The 22,402-nt window shown below is 38.4% G+C and overlaps 1 protein-coding gene across 1 annotated transcript in view; it reads left to right on the top strand.

Moving 5' to 3' along the window:
- Positions 1-22,402, top strand: part of LOC137600401 (alpha-1,6-mannosylglycoprotein 6-beta-N-acetylglucosaminyltransferase B-like) — a 94,004-nt gene that overhangs the window by 22,297 nt on the left and 49,305 nt on the right. Inside the window, exons 3-4 of the mRNA XM_068322012.1 lie at positions 8,685-8,835; positions 18,875-18,984. Coding sequence (XP_068178113.1) covers positions 8,685-8,835; positions 18,875-18,984 — 261 coding nt within the window. The remainder of the gene's footprint in view (positions 1-8,684; positions 8,836-18,874; positions 18,985-22,402) is intronic.

Here is a 22,402-nt window from a genome sequence, read left to right as displayed (position 1 = left end):
TCTACAGACCATTTCATCTTTTTGGAGGTGGGAGGAAGCCAGAGAACCCATGCACAGAAAGGAATTAAACCTGAACCAACTTGCCATTAGGCAACAGCCATGCACGCTGCACCACTGCACCACTTTCCTCTATTCTATTCTATTTCCTACTGTTCACCAGTTTGCCAACTGACCTTTTCATTTTATGTGGCATTATATATTATTTTTATTCATTTATTTTCATTACCCACTTCATCCTCTGTCGCGGGGTGCTGGAGCCTATACCAGCCAACTGGGAGTGTGAGGTGGGGTGTACTCCAGTTGCGACAATATTGCACTGTGGAGCTACATATAGACAAACAAGCACGCACTCACACCTACGGGCAATATGAATCTGGCCACTTTGCTTGAAGCGCATGTTTTTGGAGGTGGGAAGAAGCCAGAGCTACAGCGACACCACTACCCATTGCAAAATTATTATTATTAATATTGTTGTTGTCATTTTTATTATTTAATGCCTTGAGCTAAGATAACCAAAAGCAGCAGAGCAAAAATGACAAAAAGTTCATAAACATGGCAGCTGAGACAAAACTAAGAAACTCACATCACTGGAAGAGGACGAAATTATCCGGCACTCTCCTCAGAGAAGGCCGGGCCTTTTGAGCAGAGGCTGATGAGAGTGAGAACTGTTGTGCCTCGTCAGCTGCTAAGAGCCAGCCACAGCCTATGCCAAAGCTTGACCTGTCAGAAGAAAACGAGTCCAACACAAAAAACAGACCTGCTGAGCAAAACAAAAGAACGGAAAGAACAGAACCATGACAGAAAAGGCAGTAAGAACTCAATCCCCTACTGTATACTTTTGTTTCCTTAATACAGCTTTGTACAAAAAAGAAATAACGATTTTTGTCTGCACTCAGTTCTGCTGTTACACTGGACTTTCTGTTTCTTCATGATTAAACTCCTAAAATTTTCTGTAATGGGTGCCACGGTGGCGCAGTGGGTATTGCTGTCGCCGTACAGCAAAGTGGTTCCAGGTTCGAGTCCCGCTCCTGCTTCCTCCTACCTCCAAAAAACATACACTTTTGGTTAATTGGCCGTTCCATTTTGCCCGTAGGAGTGAGGGAGGAGTGAATGAATGAATTTTCTGTCGTTGAATATGGGTGTGGAAAGGAGGAGATGCACTGAAAATTGTAGTGGTAGCAGGACTTTAAGCACCGGTTCGTCAGCTCTGTCTGAATGCTTACTGAGGCTTCCTTAACTGAAGAGAAAAATGCTTTGTGAGGCTGAAGAACATAGTGAAACAGTAATAGAAGGGCATGTGTAGGATGGCAGGACAAAAGCATAAGTGAGAGGGTGAGTGAGGAGAAGCAAATGCTGGAGATGAAGTGGAGTAGAATTAAGGAAGAAGGCGGTTTGCAGGAATATGCTAGATAAACATAGATCACATATAAATGAATGTGTGTGTTCATTAGTTAAAGGTGATGATTCATGTTTACCATTGTATAGCCTCTAAGTCCCTCTTTAATGAGGAGGAGGACGTGCTGAGATAAATCCTGGAGTAGACACTGAATTATGAGACAGAACAGCGTTGACACCATGTTAGCACCCATGGTTATTTTAGGAAGGTTGGAAGCTGCATTTTTGCATTGCAGCTGAAGTCATGCATTAAAATGATAAATGATAAACATACTTTACTGATCCCAAACTGACAAATTCAGATGTTGCAGCATTCAAGACATAAAAGCATAGTTAAGAAGAAGAATAAACTTAAATAAGGAAGAAGATATACTCTAGTATATCCCATACAGATGTATAAGACATGAAAAATACAGACAGAAGTGACTAATAAACATAAAATGTGAAATGTACAGGTGATATGGTCCAAGACATAACTACACAGCAGACTGCAGTGAGAAAGAATGATTTCCTGCATCTGTCCCTTTGACAGCGGAGCTGTAACATCCTGTTTCCAAACAGAGCTTCGTGTGGTGTGGTGAAGAGGGAGATCAGGATTATCCATGATGGATAACAGTTTGTTCAGAGTCCCGGTGAAATAGTTAAAGCGAAACTTTTTTTTTTTTTTCCACATTTATCAAGCCGTGATAAAATATTCCCATAATGCATCATGTGACCTCAATTTGAGTGTTTCACAGTTTTCTGTTTAGATTTTGCATTTTAAAATGATCTCTATTTTTGGTTTTGAGGTGGATTGTTATGCATAAGCAGATGCCATTCCCTCTGTTTGTGTCTTTGTTTTCCTGTGACAAAATGATATCAGTCTCCAGTTAATTTAGCTGTGTCAACTCCTATGCAGCAGGTTCTTCTTTCAGCATTCATCAAACCGCAAATGGCTTTCTCTCATGAATATTCAAACACCACCACCCCACCCCTTGCCAATCAAAACACAATCCCTCTCTGACACACAGAGTACCTCATCCACGCAGACGTGTACGAGAACCTCTCTATTTCTTTACATTCGCATTAGGATAAGTTGCTTATTACTGTTCGTGTGCCGCTACTAACACACACACACACACACACACACACACACACACACACACACACACACACACACACACACACACACACACACACACACACACACACACACACACACACACACACACACACACACACACACACACACACACACACACACACACAAAATTGATTGGCAGGTTCATCTTAGGAAGGATAGAGACAGATTTGCCTCTCAACCCCTCCACATATCAAATGATTTAGCATTTGCTTCAAGATAGTTTCATTCTCAAAGAGAGTTTGGATGTGCTTGATAAGGGTTGACAGGGAAATAGTTTCAAAGTGCCATCACTCTGCTGCAGGTGAGCACTTCTTTTAGCAAACTTGCCCCAGATTGGATGTCATTATTTTTAAAATTCTATTTTTATGGGATCTTATAATTTGTATTTCTTGATCATCATTTGTGAACCTCAAGTTTTGTTAAACTATCAAACATCCCTATAATACACTGAATTACAGCAGTTATGTCGTATAGGTTATGGTGGATGTTATATCACCATAATATGTACAATATAATTCGAATCTATAATAATCTATTTCAATTACACATAGCAATGAGCTATTTACCTCATTTTGCCTTTTTTATGACCTCTGTTATTTTTACAAAGGTAAATACATGCTCACATCGGTTGCCAAATCACTCTGGTGTGCAGTCGCACTCTTGGACTCCCACTGTTTCAATTTTTTTTTAGTGTTCCGTCAAAATGAAGGAACCTGTTATATAGTCAACCTTTCACAAACCACACGACTTTGTTTCAGATATACTTTACATATACGCAGTCCAAATGCACCCCTGCCAGTTCTTTCCCCTTTTAATGTGGCACCATACTGTGTTGGGATGGGAAAATTCATTTTTGATGAGGCAGTCGACACAGAGAGCCCGGGTGAAATGTGTATTTTTTAATTTAGTCACATGAAATGGTTTTGTGAAGAGAAGTCATGGCTCTGCTGAATTGTGTGATCTTTGTGCGATCTGTCATTCCATTACTGTGAATTGGAGCAGGCGGACACGCTGTGGCTATTTCATGGACACAGACACAAACAGTGATTTACTAAAGATGCATCTCACTAGCAACTGAATTCACAGACGGTTATGTTGATTGTTTCTGCTGACAAAATACTGTTGCTGAAAATGTGGAACTTGGATGTTTGGAAATACTGTGTGGGCCACAGTATTTCCACACCTCTCAGTTTTCTGTTTAGCGACACTAACAAGGATTCTGTTCACGCTTCATGCATTTCATTCCTCAGGAGAAATATGATGTGCTGTGACACTAAATATTCATTCCAATATGGTGGCTAAAGCGGGACACCGTGAGTGTTTGTGTGTGCTGATTTATTTCACCCTATGTCAGTGAGTGAAGCCAGACAAGCCATGAAATAGTGTGCCAAAAGCTTGGCCCTGTTAACTCACTCTTGTTGTATCTTAAGCCTGCATTTACCCACCACAAACAGGCAAGCACTCAGGCAGTACGACAACTTTGAGTTCAATTCATGTCAGAAGGTCTGAGTTTCTGAGTTTTGTTTGAACTTGAGGTAAGTTGCTTCGTCATGTAAATAACAACGCATCCAAAAACATTGTTTTTGTGCCAGTTCACAAATGTATTTTTCTGCATTTCATAATTGTTTGTCGCAAAATGACATTGTAGTTTTAACAGCCTGCAGTTCATCCATCAAACACAGTACATAGCAGTTAAGAACAATGTGAATATGTCTCTCATTAATAAGTAACTGGAAAACAAAGCATTGTAACTGACCCAGCCCAAAATAGTGTTTGACATCTGTATCGATCATTTACTCAAATCTACTAATCCGGATAGCCATGACTGAGTGTTGACTTAAACCAGAATAGCAGAGCTGCAGCACTTACTGAAAGGTTTTACATGTGCTGCAACCTCAAAGGGTCCTTGGTCAAGCCACTAAAGCCCAAAGTACACCCACCTGTTTGTGAAAAGGTGCCATACCTCTGAGGATCGGGTATACGGTGACCTATGCCACGAGATGGTGAATGGAGGATTGATCTTGTAGAGAAGTCTGAGTGTTCTGACTATTATTTTAGGGGAGGTGATGGGCTTTTTTTTGGTTCTTCTTGGTTCTTTTGTCTTTAGGCATTGTGATTATCTACAAAATGACCTTTCTGAGCCCTAACTTCTGAGGTTTACCAACAGACCTTTTGCAATTCTCAGTGGTCGGAAATTGTATACATTCAAATTTATGACAGCAAAAATCTCCACCCTGGGGCATGTGGTGGTGGTTTGTGGACCCGCTCTCGTAGATGCTTCTGCTCCCTCTTCAGCTGTGGATGTGTTCTCAGTTAGGCTCATCAGCAGCCTGCTGAGATGCTGGAAGAGCCGATTCACCCACTTAACAGACACTGCTGAGGTTTTTATTTTATTTTATTTTATTTTATTTTACAGGTCTGTCAAATCTAGAAGGCACTGATCCCTTCCCTGTAGAGAGCTTGCCTCCTGCTTTTAACAAATCTGTGTTACCCTATCAGCCTCGGTGACAGTAACAGGAAAAACATGTATAGGCTGATGGGAAAATTTTTAAACAATGACAAACTCAGAGGTCAGCCTGACACACCATGAGGGGTTTACCTTGGTCTGGCATCAGATGTGAACTCTTCATCGAAGTCTTTCTAAAAGCCACCGTCACCAAAAAAAAAAAAAAAAAAGTTGCAAATCTACATCGGAGGATTTAACATGGTGCTCATCAGCAGATTCTATTATTAAACTGACTTTTCTTAACAGTGTAATAAATATGTAAATTTGAATTCTGTCAGTAAGCATGCTTTTAAAATGTCAAAAAAATCAAAATAGTTTTCATTCAAAGAGAAGAATCTACAGTATGGCACAAATGTAAACATCGAGCTAACAATGCATAGCTCCTCCTCACCTCTGTGGTTACATGCTTAGTCTTTCTGGTATAAATAATTTACTAGCTATGAGATAAGAAATACTTTATGCAGGGTTAAACCCAAAACATTGTAGCCTGAAGGAAAAGCACGGATCTACAGGATGGGCCCATGGCTCCTCACAGCTGCTGTGCTCACTGTTGATAGAAGATATTTTTGCTAAGCTCTATTTCTGATTCTGCTTGATCAAGTCAAACCACCTATAACCTGTTTCTGTTGTTTCTGTGCATCTTCATTACATTTCTGTCCATTACCTCCAAAATCTGCTCACAGCAGCCTTCACTTACAAATATATGATATCAGTAAGATCTTAATGGAGGTAAATAAGGCCAATCAGTTTCTATGTAATGATGTCATTTAAGTGAGCCATGAATATTGTTCTTTAAAATGGTATTTGGTCAACTCGGAGAAACACATGACAAAGACTTTTGGTTTGTCTTTTTGCTGAGGAACATGCACCACAATAAAGATGAGGTTTTCAAAGGAAGCCTTCATTTATAAATGCTGGTCATTTTCCAGCCATGGGAGTGCTGCCTCACTGACTGGCTTTTGACACAGACATTCATCAGGAAGCAATGACTCATAGGGAACCATTGTCCCCCACCCACAAGGTCAATTTGAACATTTTGTATTTTAGAGATTGATTTGATGTTGTTTTTTTGTCTATCACATACAGTTTTTATTATTTAACACATCGAAAGGAATTGCCGATGTTAAATGCTAATTCGAAACAACAAATTTATCCTGATATTGGAAAACAAACGCAGTCTGACACAGGATCCATCAAAACCAAAGGATTTGTGTGAGATGAATTTATCTATTGCTGAGAGGACTACTCACTAAACTGGTGATAGAGATTGAGGTAGACAGTGACCTTGCACCAGCACTGTTAGGTGCTATTGCCCATTGGCTATAATTGCCTGTCAAGCAGATGACATGCAGTTTGATAGAATGGCCAGACACAACAACCCAGGTGTTTGTGGTGTAAATATGGTCCCCTAACAGGAAGCTGGAAAAATATACTTTCCAAAGGACTTTTGTGTCCCTTATGTCCTTTGCTGTTTTTAAGGCAGTTTACTTCATCATGTGGGGTTACTGAAGAGTTCATGATTCAAATAATGATCCTTTTGTATTCACGAGTTCAATGATAATTACCTGTAATTTTGATAAATTTGAATGAACATATAAGATTGATACATGAAAAAATACCAATGAAAACCAAGGAAAAATGAGGGAATTCATGTTGATAAAACATGTTTAGGGTCTTTAAAAGAGCAGTGTTGCAACTGTTACGGTCCCTTTTTGTTTGTAAAAACAATCTTAGTGTCCTCTAAAGGTATTGAAACAAAAGTTTCAGAATTTTTTTTTTCTTTGAGCTCACGAAAAAGAATTCTCTAGATATTTTTTTAAAGTGTTCAGTGGTATTCCTCATCAACAATCATTATGAGATGAATTCACAGAAACTATGTCCTACTAATCATCCAAATGGGGTTTTGTACATCTTATTATCCAGTGGGGGTATGCTGTCCCTCTCTTTCTCTAAAAGAACCAACTGTGTGCATGCGAATGAATGAAATTGTCTTTCCACTTACAGTTGTTAGTATATGTATTCCTTTCTCTATGCAAACCTCTACTTAAAGATCCTGTCCTTTTTCATCCACAAAGAAAACAATATAGGCTTGGTGAAATTAATATAATGATCATTACATGGATATGGACTGAGACAAAGGTTTGAAAAAGAGAGTTCAATATAATCAGTTGCTGGCTTTTAGACTGAACGATGAGGGATAACAGGATCATGGGAGAAGAAGGTTTTATGAGTTGAAGTGGTAGTATGGCAGGGTTGGATTTCCCATAATGGAGCCAGACTCAAGCCTGGCTCACTGTGCTGTTTACATGCATGGGTCTCCTGTTCCAAACACTGTGTCATTTTCACCCCATGCCCTGAGTCTATGGAGAATTTTGTTGACATTTCCCTTGTTTTCAACCAATGCTTCTTGAGGGCTAGCAGCATAGTCTGTTGAAATTTATATGATGATGATTAGCCATAATCAAATTAATGTTCAAAGTTATGTAGTGGAAGTAGTTGCAGAAATGATGAATGATGAAAGAATTACACATTGTTGATTGTTGATCAGATGACCCCAGCTCAGGATAGCAAGTAATACCGTTAACAAAAAAATTAGGGAATGAAGTTTTGTGATTATGTGTAAAGGTGACTTTTTCTGAATTTTTGGTAGAGATATTTTTTAGTCAAAACTCAAAATATCTATGCACCAGTTCACGTACAAATTTATATTTGATGCACTATTGTTCACCACAAAGTCATTGGTTTTGATGATATTGAGCCTTGAATGAAGCTGGATTCACATCAGACTTTTTTGTTATTGCTGCTCAGGAGTTTATTGCTCTATTAATACTAATAAACATCTACTTTTTTTGCACAATCTGCAAAAAAGGTGGGGTTGGCAGTCGCTCAGTCCACAAAGTCTTGGACTGGGGACCGAAAGGTTGGCAGCTCAAGACCCATGTTGGGCAAAAAAATTTAGGAGTGTGAACTGACAATGGGAGGTGCCAGTTCACCTCCCAAGCACGAGGCGCCCTTGAGCAAGGCGTCATCCCCCTTCATTTCTTTAGAACTGAAGAAGTCCCTTGGATGATAGATGAAACATCTTCAAGAACTTTCTTAAAGTCCAATGGATTGATCTTAACAGCTTTGGATAACCATGACCTGGATAACTGAGAACCTACACAGACATCCTTTATGTAGATTCATCAATAGCGACAAAACATAGGTCTGGTGTTAACAAAGATGTCCTAATGTTGCACCACGTGTTGAAGCTCTCAACAGGTCACAATATTGTGAGTCTGGACAGTTTAACTGCAAAATGACTTAATATACTCCAGAGAGGATGCATTTCTTTTACAATATACCTACTGTATATCTTTATCTATATCAATTTCTTTTGTTATAAAACACTCGTACTTATTGCAGAGAAAAGATAGATTGTGAATGTATCCTCATGGGATGAAAAAAAATGCAATTTGTTTTTTATGTGCGTTACAATGAAGAGCATAGACTCAGTTGTTCAAAACAATAGCACAGGTAAAATCAACCACAGTCTGTTGAGACAGAATAGCTCCAGGCTTTTTTTTATTATTATTAATGGGCATGCCGCTATACAAGTTTACTGTATGTGCTCCACTTTCCAGCTACTCATTCACCATGTCCTGTCTCGTCTCCATTCAGTGCTGGGAAGCGTTGAGTCTCGTGGTGTGCTGAGGAAAATCAGTGACATGCTGGAGGTGATTCTGAAGAGAATGGACAACCTGTCCAAACTGGACAACACATCGACAACGGAGGCAAGGCGGCTGGATGAGCTCAGCTCTGCTATCAACAGGTATGTTTTTGTTGTTTTTTTTACTAGATTTTTAAAGTTTGAGTCTGGCTCATTGGTTTCTGGTAAGTGGTTTCCTACAATATGATATGTTGATTACCATTCACGATATGTGACTTTAAAATGAGGTCATGTGCAGAAATAATTATCTAACTATACCATCTTTTTTGCTGAAAATAATGCAATCATATATTTACTTTAGTGTTGGATATGTTTATGGTCTGAGGCTGCTTACTCAATTTTAAACAGGATCAACTTAATGTAAAGTAGGGGAGCTAGCACTTGACAGGTGGAAAGAGTTAGCAGCATGTGGGTAATTAGCAGGAACCCATGGGATAGCTGATTAGCTCAGTGCCTGGTGCTGGTTCTCCTATTTAATTGTGATGTACTAGAGTTGAAAACTTTTTATGCTTTGATACTCCATCTGACATTCACAAGCGAGTACTCTCATCACAAATGAGTTGGTTGTACTGTCTCACGTTATAAGACATGCTAAAATACTTAGTCCAAAGCCTCATTTTGATCAGCGCTCCTTTGCTTTTTTTAAAGAATCCGCCTGAAACAGCCGTTAGAAATGAAAACTACTTCCTCTATCTACGTATATACTGAACTGTGACTGGGAGCAAAACTTTAGCTCATAAAATTGGGAATTAAGCAAACAAGAGATCTGGACTCGATTAGCCCGGATGTCACAACTGCTATTACAAGTTTCAAGTTTATTTATTCTTATATAGCCCAGATTCACAAACAATGTCTCAAAGGGTTTTACAATCTGCACATGGGCAATATCCCTCTGACCTTTGTGCACTGCGAGCAGTACGACCCTCACATCAGATAAGGAACAACTCCCCCCAAAACCCTTTTAACAGGGTAAAAAATGGATGGGAGAAACCTCAGGAAGACTGCAGAGGAGGGACCCCTCTTCCAGGAGTGGACAGACGAAGCAACAGATATCGCATGTACAGATTAAACCAAGTTACCAAGTTAATGTTGATTTACAAATTTTCAGAAACGGACTTTGTGTCTTTCCCAGTGTAACTTTGTAGTCTATGTTTGGTCCTTCAGGTTTTCTGTCAGTATATCTCTCTGACTGATTGAAACAGTGCAGCTAATCCACTCATTATTTAAACTCATAAGTCCACTTGTTCTGACAGTAACTGACAAATGTGACCTGTAGAGAATCGATGTTGCAGTTTTCCCCTCCATCTACCATAGTAAGTGTTCCCTCTTTTGAAATGAAAAATTGATTTCACTCCAGTTGTCACAGCTTCTAACGTTAGCATTGCTAACTTGCAATGCAAGTAATCCTCAACTTACAAACATTGAACATTCAGACATACCAAAGTTTACTGTAAGCTAATGTGAATACAAAACAATTGTGTGAATCACGAGTGATGCTTAACAGTAGATATTGGTACTATTACTTAACAGGCAGTAAGAAGAATGAGTGGAGGGATGACACATGACTAAGGGTTATGAACAAGAATCAAACTTGGCCGACTGTGCTATTTGCATGCATGTTACTCATGTTACAACCACAGTGCAGTAAAGTGATATTATGTGCTTTTAACAGTTTCCTAGTGATATTCTAGTGATAGTCCAATATTTGTAGTGGACGGATGTTAGGCCGAGTGAAATCACGGAACTGGATTACTATTTTTCTGTTCATTTATTTTAAACTGACATATAATCGAGAACAACTCAACTCCAAATGACCTGTAAACTTGTATTTTATTTAATTTCTGTGTTGTTTTTATGTTTTTGGTTAGTCATAGGGAATAGTAGTTTTATATTTAGAGGAGTAATGGTATTTCAATGACCTTAAATGCCGATTATGGATTGAAATTTAATAAATAACAACTTACGAATAATTCAGCTTACGAACAAGCTCTTGCAACTAATTGTGCTCACATGTTGAGGACAACCCGTAGTTCGTTCTCCAAGATTCGTGAACCCTGCACCCTCTAACCTTTGACTAAGAGTTTAATGAGAGCAGCTGCTGAATCAACAGCTACAAATAAAATATACTGGTTTATTGGTGTTTGAATAAACCGTTAATAAAAGTAAGAGTTAAACCCAAGCCGCCACATGCTAAATCATATTGAGTAGTCTATGTTAAAAAAAAATGTTTCCGATAGCAATGCTGTATTGCTAGCAGAGATAATACATGCTAATCTCCTTTTTATGGTACAGTATCAGTTGTGCTTTAGCACTAGCTGCTGGTACAGCCTTGTAGTTACTTATTCATTTTGACAAGTAACCCTGAAATCAAATTATCAAATGTAGCTGTGTTCCTGATTTACATTATACACCAATTTTCTAATTCCAACAGTCAGTGACTTCTGTTATCTTCTCTTGACTCACTCACATCCTCGCATGCATTTTTCAAACTTATGATTGCTTGGAAATTGGTGCTATTATCTCAAAATCACTGTTAAAAACAGACGAGGTCTTGTACATCCCATCTACGACTGCTTTTAGCAAACTGTTTCTCTCTTTGCCCCATCAGTACCATTTTTCTCTTTTCTCTAAAATTCTCTCATCTGAGGCTTTCATTTTCAAATGGTCTGACTAAACACAGTGATGTGATGAACAGTGACAGAAAACCCCTGACTTTCACAAAATGTAAATGATCCTAGATAAGTGCTCAAATTCTCATCTGAGCAGATAGGATGAAGCGATTAATATGTTTTGGCATTGGTGTTTACAGCAATCAATGTCTAGTAATTTGCTGTTTGATGTGGGGGTAGTTGTTCCACTTTTAGGGTATAAATAGGGGAAGTGCTCTTAGGGGTGTAATCTTGTCTCGTGTGTTATTGTAACATAAATCTATTTCTGGTCATTACAGCTAAGGGTGTGGCTTGGGTGAATAGAGGGCTATCATCAGGATGACACTAAAGTGAAACACCAGAGCCAACAAAATGCTGTGTGGATGACCTGTTTTAAATATTTTTAATCTACAGTTTACCTTTTAGATGCCTCAGTGGTTGTCAGCCTGCTCCTTGAGATACAGGTGCGAAGGATTCCCTTTAAAGTCCTCATACCAGGAGTATTCAAGAAACCAAAGGACAGTTTTTGAATCATCCTATCTAATTTAATTTTCACGTTCAAAGAATGAGTCTGTAGTTTTTAAAAGCAAAGTTGATATATAAGGAATAAAATGTTGTGTCCATGGTGGAAATTTGGTAAGGTTTAGACATAGACACAAATTTCCCCACTGTGGGACAATAAAGGTCTATTATTATTATTATTATTGTTATTATTATTATTATTATTATTATTATTATTATTATTATTATTATTATTATTATTATTATTATTATTATTATTATTATTATTATTATTAGTGCCTGAATGACACAGGATAAAATAACCTCAGCCACCACTGGAGAGATGCATGGCTAATCCCAAGAAGCATTGCCGGCAGCTTGGCTTGTTGCCCCAATTCAATCTCATTCATTTACTGCCCCAACTCTTTCACATAGATTACAATGCTGATTTAGTTACTTTATATACATTTTTTCCACAAAGTATTATACTACTTTGTTAACCTTTGTATGTTTGACCTCTCACTTCATGAGAAAAACATTTCACATTTTAAAATATTATTTCAATATTATTTCATTTCAGCTTTCAGGATTTTTGTACAAAGTTATGCAAGTCCATTTATGTTTCTAATGGGCTATATATTTACATGCACATGTGTGTGTGTGTGTCTGTGTGTGTGTGTGTGTGTGTGTGTGTGTGTGTGTGTGTGTGTGTGTGTGTGTGTACTTGCGTGCATGCGTGTGAGTGTGAGTGTGCGTGTGCGTGTGCGTGTCTGTGTGGAGTTTTGTGCTGTAGGCATAATTCAAATTGAGAATTAAAACACTGTGAAATAAATAAAAAAGTAACTAAAAATTCTGAGCACGATGTTGTTTGGACTGAATGGATCCTTGGAGCGAAGCTGCAGAAATAGCTGGAGTGAAAGTATCAATTCAGGAAGTGAAATTAAAAGTTTTTTGACTGAATAGAGAGATTTCTTCTTTCTTCTTCTTTGTCTGCCTGAGAAAGAGAAAAATGTGTGTTTAATGAGTATGATCATGTGTATGTCTGTCTGTGGATCAGTTCATTTGAAGTAACATTGAATGTTAAAACCAGCTATGGTTCAAGACAATGGCAAAGATGCCAGGCTAAGGACATAGAATGAATGAACACAAACACACGCACACACACAGGGTTAAATCTACTTTTCTTTTGTTGCCCTCTGCCTTTTTATCGTAAATTCCTACTGTTCATTGTTTCCTTTCATTCTCATATGTACATACAGTACAATACATACAGGGTAATGTAATGTAGTTTGTGTGAAAGGCTGCAAGGTGTGAATGACATGGTAAAGTGGGATTTTTGCCAACAGGGAGAGAAACAAATGGAAACTGAGTGCTTCATGAAAACATAACCCAAAACCAGGCCAGTCAGAAACACAAGACAAGACACACACGCACACGCGCACGCACACACGCGCACACACGCACACACACACATACACACACACACACACACACACACACACACACACACACACACACACACACACTGAGTTGGAGTCTCATCTTCATGTGAGATTCATTGGTGCTGACACACTCCCATGTAGCAGTGAATGGGACTTGATGTCTGAGGGCCCAGCCTGCAATTTACCCACGGGGGGAGCCACTCGTTAGAGCAAAAAAAAAAAGAGGGAAAATAACAAGGGGAGCAAGACAGCAAAGAGCAAGAGAAAATGAGAGAGGGAGATGGAGAGGAAAAGAATGTGCAGTTGATTCACTGTGTTTTATGGTGCAAGGGATGAGTTGGGGAGATTGGTAAGTCTCCCCTTAGGCATGCTCTCTCTGCAGATCACTGCTGTAGCTTTACCTATTTCTCCTTCCTTAAGCCCCATCTAAGCGCCGTCAGTTACAACCTTTATCCCAGCAGACCTTCCTTTCAACATTGTGCTCAAGCCAATGTCAAACTGCAGATCACTGTGAGAAATAAACAAAGCTGTTCAAACTTAATTCTACCAGTGTATATGAAACAATTAGAATGTGTCTAAGTGCATTCATGCATGTAGGCTGACATTTGTAAAGAGGCATCGGAGTAAGTGCTGTTAAGTGTCATGTTTTAACACCATGACACAGGATTTAGTAAGTCCGAACACATGCAAAACAAATTTGTCGTTCAAACACGCGAGCCGACATGTTGACCCCTTGTCACGATGTGTCTCTTGGATGCTTATGAACTTGCTGTAGGTGCCTGAGAAAGTGATTTCATCAAATGGACAAGTATAGAGTCAAAACTAAGGAGGACCTGAGAGCATGTTTTTACCCTGGGAAACTCCCTCTGGTTATCATCGATTTTTTACTTTACGCCTCCCTCTGTTGCCTCTTCTAGAACGATCTACTTCTGCTTATCATCCTTAGGTGCATTTACTTTTGTAATTTCTTCTCTCCATATACTTTCCTCCTGTCTTGTTCTCACTTTGCTTTTCCTAATTTCTATTTTGTTTCCCTCCCTTATATAAAAAGCAAACTGTCTATGCTTATCAAAACAGGAATTTTTACTGTAAAACACATAAAACAATGGTCCATCAAATATGCATTTCCCTGAAAACTGTGATCATATAAATCATTTAATGTTTGAGTCAAGCTGTTTTGTTGGTTTTCCACAGGAAGGAACAGAGGATCTCTTCTCTGTATGATTTCTAGTTCTTAACACAGAGTCCGTTGGTACCGTTGGTCTGTTTCATCTGCTTTTCTTCATTTTATGCCTGCTTTTATTTGAAAATAATTCTCAACTGTCCCCCTGCATATCTCTATGCCTGTCACAATTTCTTCCTCGCCCTCTTTGGATCTCTTTGCGCCATTATCAACCTTTCATCTATTTGTCTAATGGCAGCTGTCATTCTGTGGTCCTCTACCTCTCTCTGTCTTCGTGTGTTCATCTAATGGCATGAGCTCACACTGTCAGCGGGTGAGAAGAGAAGGTGAAGTCATATTGAGACCAATTTGCACAGTCAAGCCTCCCACAGCGCTTTACAGTAACAAGGTTTACCATGTTTACTAAGCAAGCATTGCATTTCATAGATACAGTATCTTAGGAGCTGTAATTTTCTGCAGCTAGTATCTGTTGTGTAATGTTCCATGTAATAACTTCATTATGTTTTTAATTTAATGCCAAATTTCATAAGTATAATGCTGGTTCTCATTAAAAGGCAATAGAAAGTCATAACTTTCACTGTGCACATTTACCTTGCTAGTACAGACTAGAGGAGTGAAATTATAATTAGCTCTGTCATAAGCTTTTATTTATATTGCTGTTTAAGGATTCTTTCACGCCAAGGGTGTTTGGAAAGTGTTTGGTTTTTTTACACTGGAGATTTTAATTTTAGCAGATGAGAAAAATGCCACCTGTCATCCTAAATGTTGATATGTGAAAACAAATAAAGCCATTTTCAATTTTTTTCCAGCACTTTTCTGCTGTGGTGCAGCGCATTAGAGAACTATGAAAAAATGAAAAATGATCCCTCATAGCCAAAATGAAAAATGTGCAGCTATGATTTTTTTTTTTTTTTTTAACATTGTCAGTGAGGCGTGTGAACATTTTGAAGAATTTAGCCCTCACCTATAGATGTAAACTTTGAATGAAGGCAAAATGAATGAGAATATTGATTCAAGTCCCCCAAATTACTTTCATTTGTAGGGTGAGTGTATTCACCCTCAATCATAAGTCTAGAAAAAAATCAACCAGAATACTCCATAAAGATGAGCTGAATGTCCTCATCATCTTACTGGCTAATTATCTCTCTCATCTTCTTCCCTGCTAAGCAGTGTAAATATAAATAGACAGATATATGCAAAGTTACTGGCTTAAACAGTGAACCAAGTAGGCACACATAAAAAGCAATCAGTGTTTTTGCTCTATTCATTGCATGATATATTGTCAGTGTTTGTATTTGTGTGTCCGTTCGTTTGTCCGTCCGTCCGTTCTTCCACCAAATATCTTCACAAAAGTTGCAAACAGAAAGATGAAACAAAAAGCACATTACTTGGGTGGCAAAGTGGGTGAAAGTGAGATGATGACCTTGAGAAAAATAGGTCAAGGTCAAAGGTCATTTAAAAAAAAATGTTTTTTTGCACATATCTAAGGAACCGGATAAGATAGAATGACGAAACAAAAGGTGTTATATTCAGGGAGGCAAGGGGATGAAAATTAAATCACAACCTTGACATTTGAAAAACTAGGTCAAGGTCAAATTTTCACTTTTGTTCCTTTTAGGTACACATCTCTGAAACCTGATGAGATATACAGTAATCACAAAACAAAAAGCAACATTTTCAGGAAGCCAAAGGCACAAAAAAGGGATGTCGCGGGATGTTGCAGTCTCTGACTGCACTGTTGGTTCTGTATTAGTCACTGCTCTAAGAGTTGAGAGTGAAAGTGTGGCATTTTATCAATTCTAGAGAATGCCATCATGGACTTGGCTGAAGCTCTGACCTGGATAAGTTCGTACATCACTGAACCAGTGGCAGATGCTTCCAAAACAGCCTTCCCTAACAATGCCTCTTGGCTCAGAACCCATGTTAGACTGAAAGCATCAAGTCAAGACAGGGCTTAGGGAGACGTTGTCGTCAGGAAAGGTAAATCAAGCAAGAAGTCAAATGAGGGAAGCACCAATTCTTACTCTGCTTTCATGTCACAGTGCATAACAGATAAGATCTGCTGACTATGAACAGAAGTCTGATCATGTGGAATCAGTCAAGCTAATCCCAACCATTAAGGCTGACCAAAATTGTACCAGCTCCCAAAACCACTGGCAGACAAATAATCAGAGGATAACTTCAGATCTAAGTCGGAGGGTCTATAAAAATATATAGAATCCACCACAGATAACATGTTCTGAAATGCAGGAAAGAGTAAAAATTTGACTACAATTTATATATCAACTGAACTATGGTTTATATTGTTTATTTATTATTTCTGTACTCCTGAAAAAAAGACTTGTCCCTGACACTCAAGAAGCTGGGTAAAAACTTTAACATGTTTTCATTTCAGTCTTTTTTCAAGCCTTGCACAAAGGGATTAAATGCTGTAACTGCTTTGTCACCGATGCTGTAAACGATATTCTTTTCATCGTATTTTGGGACTAAAAAGACTTACATCCAAACGTGACTGCTCTGGACATGCCTTCATCATAATCCTGGAATGCCATACAAAAACAGGAATACAGAAGTGAGCATGGAAGCACACAACTCCAGGCAGAATGTGGTCCCTTTCCTCCCTTCAACCACCTGACTCCTTGCTCCACAGCTTTGTTAGATTCTCAATGAAGTCAGTTTGATTACTGTTAAACAGTCCATGAGGAATTATTGTCAAGCGACAATTTTTTTTTTGTCAAAACTTAAGAATATATAACGAAAATGTGATTAACATTATTAAAAATAGTTTTAAAAGCTAATTTGTTGGCTAATTATCACCTAACAGAACAAAATATTTTTCTCAAAAAATACTTGAAAACAATTGCAGTCATGCATGTTTAAGAAATCAGACGTAATGACTTTTGACTCGCATGCACGGAAATAAACATTACTGGATACCATCAGACTTACACATGAATTAATGTTGATATGACGTCTCACGTTTTTGAGACAGGTGATACCCCTGTAATACACGTGCAGGAGTGAATGGAGGGTTCTTTTTTTTGTTAGTACACAAATTAAACAGACACAGTCACACTTAGGGACACTTCAAAAGTGTTTGGGTAGTTTGCGGTGGCTTTAAAAAAAAAAAAATTATTGTACTGGACCTGTTTTTACATTTTGTCAGCTGTGCTTCTTTGCCTTCATTCGTGCAGCACACACAGACGTTATTAATTATTCTGATCATTGAATCAGATGTGTTGTTGTGCTGCAATGAAGCCTCTGGTTTTAATGAGGGTTAATGCCATCTTCTGATTAGACAATGCAGGGAGAAGCACACAGACGCACGCACGCACACACACACAAAACACAGTAAACATACCAAAATCGAGTCATGTAAATTAATTTAAATTGACATATCCGGCACAGCAATATGTGGTTATGCATGCTTGGCTTTGTACATTCTGGAGTCAGACAGTTAGATGCTTTGGAAATATCCAGAACTAAAACGTGTGCACAAATGGATAGGAACTCATTCTTACAGCAAAGAACACACACGTTTGCTGCACATCGGGTGAATGGGAAGTCTCTCATCCTACGGAGGAAGTGGTATTAACAGAACAGGTCTTTTTCTTTTTCACGCTCCAACCAAGTGTCTAACAATTTTCATTTCCCACTAACACTTCTACATCTGTTGAGATGTAAAATGGGAGGGAGGAGAAGTAGAGTAAATGGTTGATCACACAGAGTGTTGCTCAAAACACGTTGCCAGCACAATCAACGCTTGCTATGTTATGGTGCACCTGGTGTGCAGTTCTCTCTTTGCTTTCTCCATTTACTGCAGCTGTTTTAGATGCAAAAAAAAAAAAGGTTTATATAATCCTCAACTTTTCAGTGCAAGGTACAGTAATCGCACAGTTTTTCCATTAATTAACTGCAATCGCTCGGTCGCACAGACAGCTCCGCATACTAAATTCAGCACTTATTTTTTTTCAAAGAACATTTTAAGTGACATGAGTTGTTGAGAATGAGATTGAGGTCCAAAGCAGGGATAAATGTGGAACAATATTGACCTACAATAAATTGTATGTAATTGCTTGAAGAGGAGAGAGACAAGCCTTATGCTGAAGTGAAAGAAGAATATTCTGCAGCAGGAAGACTGATGCCACTATGTGAGGGTGATTAGGTGCAATGATGGAAAATATTTATTGCTAGTTTTAGATTTTCATGCTGTGTCAGATTAGGTGCTCCTTTTGATTCAGAGGTGTGTGTGTGTTGTATCCAAATAATTTTGTTTTATATTAATTTTACATTTTGTGACAACCATGTGAAAATACTGGTCATTTGCCTTGTTCCATTATCTCTTTATCACTCGTTTGTGTGTACAGGTTTCAACCAGCCGGCCTGGTGGAGAAGATTCAGGCTATAGCTCAGAATGTCTCCAACATGGCCATCAGGGTGGAGCAGATACTGCAGAGTAGTTTGGTGCAAGGAAGAGGTATTTAAACATCACCATCACATGTGTGAATTTCCTCATTTTATTTACATTTTACATCAAAGAATCAAAAGCATGCAGTATCCTGTATCGGACATGTTTTCCCACCTTTGAATTTTCTAACAATTCCCAATCTTTGTTTCTAGTCCAGATAGAACCAGAGATATGTTGTCATATATATTGGTTGATGTAAAAAAATGCACGTCACCCTGGTAGATGAAACAAATTCACCCACACATCAGACAATAGAAATATTAAATCCTGGCTGGTGCTTCACTTGTAACCATCAGCAAGGGTTAAGTATCCCATCTCGTAAGGTTACGATCACTCTGATTGGTGACAGTTCTGAGTTACGAGCCCAAAGGCTCATGGTACTACTGTATTATGGTTAATGTTAAGAAGTTGTGTTTTTGATTGATGTATTAATGTGTTATGGGGGTTTCTAAGTTTGTATGGTTGTAGCAGGGGTTACGTTTTATTCCAAATTCTTTATTAATAATTACAGAGACCAGCACTCTTGGTGTGTTCACGTGTACGTTATTGCTCCCGATTGCTACATATAAAATGCCATTTGCTGCGAGTGTTCAAAATTTAGACCTATGCTAGATTGTCACATTATGCTGTTCCAGGTGAAAATTTTAATTTGGCAGAAATTATATTATGAGAAATTTATGTTAGCATCTCATGTGTGTTACTCAAAGCCAAATGGTATTTGCTGCTTAGCAACCTGAGACTGTTGATGTTTCAGTCTGATGTATGTCAATAGGCTAAGCTCCTCAGTGTCCCCAATATCAGTCTGGTTAACAAAAAAAGAGGCTTCCAGAGTGCTATATGGCCAGAGTAGTCCTTTACAGGAAGTGCTGTTTTCCGTATTTGTTTCAGTGTTTGTGAAGGAAAAAACAACAACTAAAACAAGAAGAATTTGTGAATGTTGGGGTCAAGAACTGGAAAAAGGAGCTCAATATGTTTCAAGTGCTTGGATCGCGGTTGGACTACAAATCAACGGAATGCAGATAATTTGTGTTAACCCTAATAAGTGTTGAATATTATTGTTCTGAAAATTTGTGTCATATTGTGATGTTTCGTTTGTGTCCACTGCCAAGTTATATAAACATGCTGGCAGTTCTTTTCCACCCATTTGGTCTGTTTCATGTGCCAAAATGTTGTCTGCACAGTTTTCTGTTTGTGCAGAGTGACAGCAAAATTTTGCAAGCACAAACATCTGTCCTATCTCAGGAGGCTGAGCCCCCCCCCCCCCCCCCCCCAAAAGGTCTGACCCTGGATTCAATTCTGGCTCAATCTTATGTCTGAAATCCCTTATTAAAAACAGCTGAATAAACGATGATGCAGCAGCATTAAGTTACGAGAACTATATATAGTACGTTAAATCTGCAAGCCTCTGCATCTGCACTGCAAAACAACTCTATTCAATGGTTCCATCTCAAATAGTGAACATGAATAAACAAATAGTAGTTTCATTCAACCCTAATATTTATTTTTTAATATAATCATACTGGTTTTATCTGGTGGAGAGCTTTTTGGCAATGGGACTTCAAATAAGTAGCTAACTGACTTAATCATCTCAATTGGAAGTTGATTTGCACTGTGGTTACAAAAACAAACATACCAGATTGAAATACACCCAATAAAACACTGAAATTAATGGTCCACACATGGCAGCTACCCAATAACAAAGACAATATAAAAGAATGTGAGAGAACACAGAAATATAAAAAAGAGGCACACATTAAACCATTCTAGAAAGCACAGTGCTATATTTTAACTGCAATTTAACTGTAAATTAATGATTGTAGGATTATTCCACTGTAAATTTAGATATATCAAAAATACCAGTCTCAGTCATCTAGGTCATCGTAGATCTCTGTGGTGAATAAAGTGAAGCTTTTTCTACGAGTTCAGTTGGTTTTATTCAGCACATGATTCCATTATGGAATAGAAAAAGTTAGATGAAGTGTAGCTTTTCAGTAATGCTGAACTGGAAGGGCGGGTGCACTGGTTATTAGTTGTCACATGTGTTTCTGTTATTGCAAAACAGACACTCAGACACAGATTCAGACTTTTTAAAGTGGCAAAATCCAGCTGACACACATCTTTTCAAAACACACAAGGGCTTAAACTATTTAAAGTATCTCCCCACCTGCAGTATATATTTGAATAAGCTCACTTGGAAGTCTCACCCTGTCACACTGTCACCAACTCCACCCACTACCTATCAATCAAGGGCACAACCAATCAAGGCGCATCTGCAAGAAGGAATCATGTGAACAATAAATATATATTGAAATGGCAGCTACATGAGATTACAATAAAGATAAAAAACAAAAACATATTTTAAAGACAATCAAATAGCTTTGTCTGAAGTCACAAATTATAGTTAGACAGAAGTTTGATTCTAATTTAAGGAATGGAAGATAATAGTTAGGAATTCTCCAGTCTACTAGGAAGTTGTGTAACCATGTTCCTTCGTTGCATCACTTTATTGTCTTCATCCAACCCTGTTGTTTCCTTCCTGCTGTATGACTGTTGTAGCTTTTAAATCAAAAGCTGAATAATATCAAACTTATGACACACACACACACACACACACACACACACACACACACACACACACACACACACACACACACACACACACACACACACACACAAGCACACAATATGACCACCATTATGATAATTTTCTCTTGTTCTCATGTTACCTTTCCTCTTTTGTGTAATTGCCCAATTTTTTTACAAGGGAAAGAAATTATATCTCCTCCTGTTTTTGTTTTTCCATCTTTTTTTTTTTTCCAGTGCATTGCAGGTAAGACAGCCCATGCCAAAATGAAAACCCTGCTGCTTTCTCCAATCACAGTTGAATTGAAACCCAGCCAGCAGACTTCATCATCCAGCTCAGCGGCGGTTTATTTATCTCATGGTCAGACATGTGCCGGAGAGAGAATGCAGACATGATAAGACTTTCCTTCCCCTCAAGTACTGAGGAGGCTTTCATGATTTGTCTTGATGGGACATGACTCAAGTTTTGATCTTGTTAGTCTGCAGTTGTTACTAGAACGGTTGCTGTTGTAATTATATTTGGAAGTGGTGTGTATCTCAGCATGTGTACTATATTATTTCAGTCAGTGGAAAGAAGCCAAAGGGAAAACTGAGGTTGAGAAATGTCTCTTTTTTCAATAGGCATATGGAAACAGACACAAACTAGAGAGAAGGGGGTGTTGAAATAAATGCAACCTGAAGCTATATTCTCATCCCAGAAAACAGCATTACAGGTCTTGCTCTTTTTCTCTCACTGTGTCCATCACCCTCCCTTTTTTTCCTGCACATCAGCGGCAGAGATGCAGTAAACTAACTCAGTGAAGCAATTAATGCAGTGAGTATAGCCTGAGTGATTGGTGCAACT

The sequence above is a fragment of the Antennarius striatus genome, chromosome 8, assembly GCF_040054535.1.
Source record: "Antennarius striatus isolate MH-2024 chromosome 8, ASM4005453v1, whole genome shotgun sequence".
Taxonomy (NCBI): Eukaryota; Metazoa; Chordata; class Actinopteri; order Lophiiformes; family Antennariidae; genus Antennarius; species Antennarius striatus.
The sequence above is the reverse complement of the archived record's forward strand: the minus strand, read 5'-3'. Positions and strand labels throughout refer to the sequence as shown.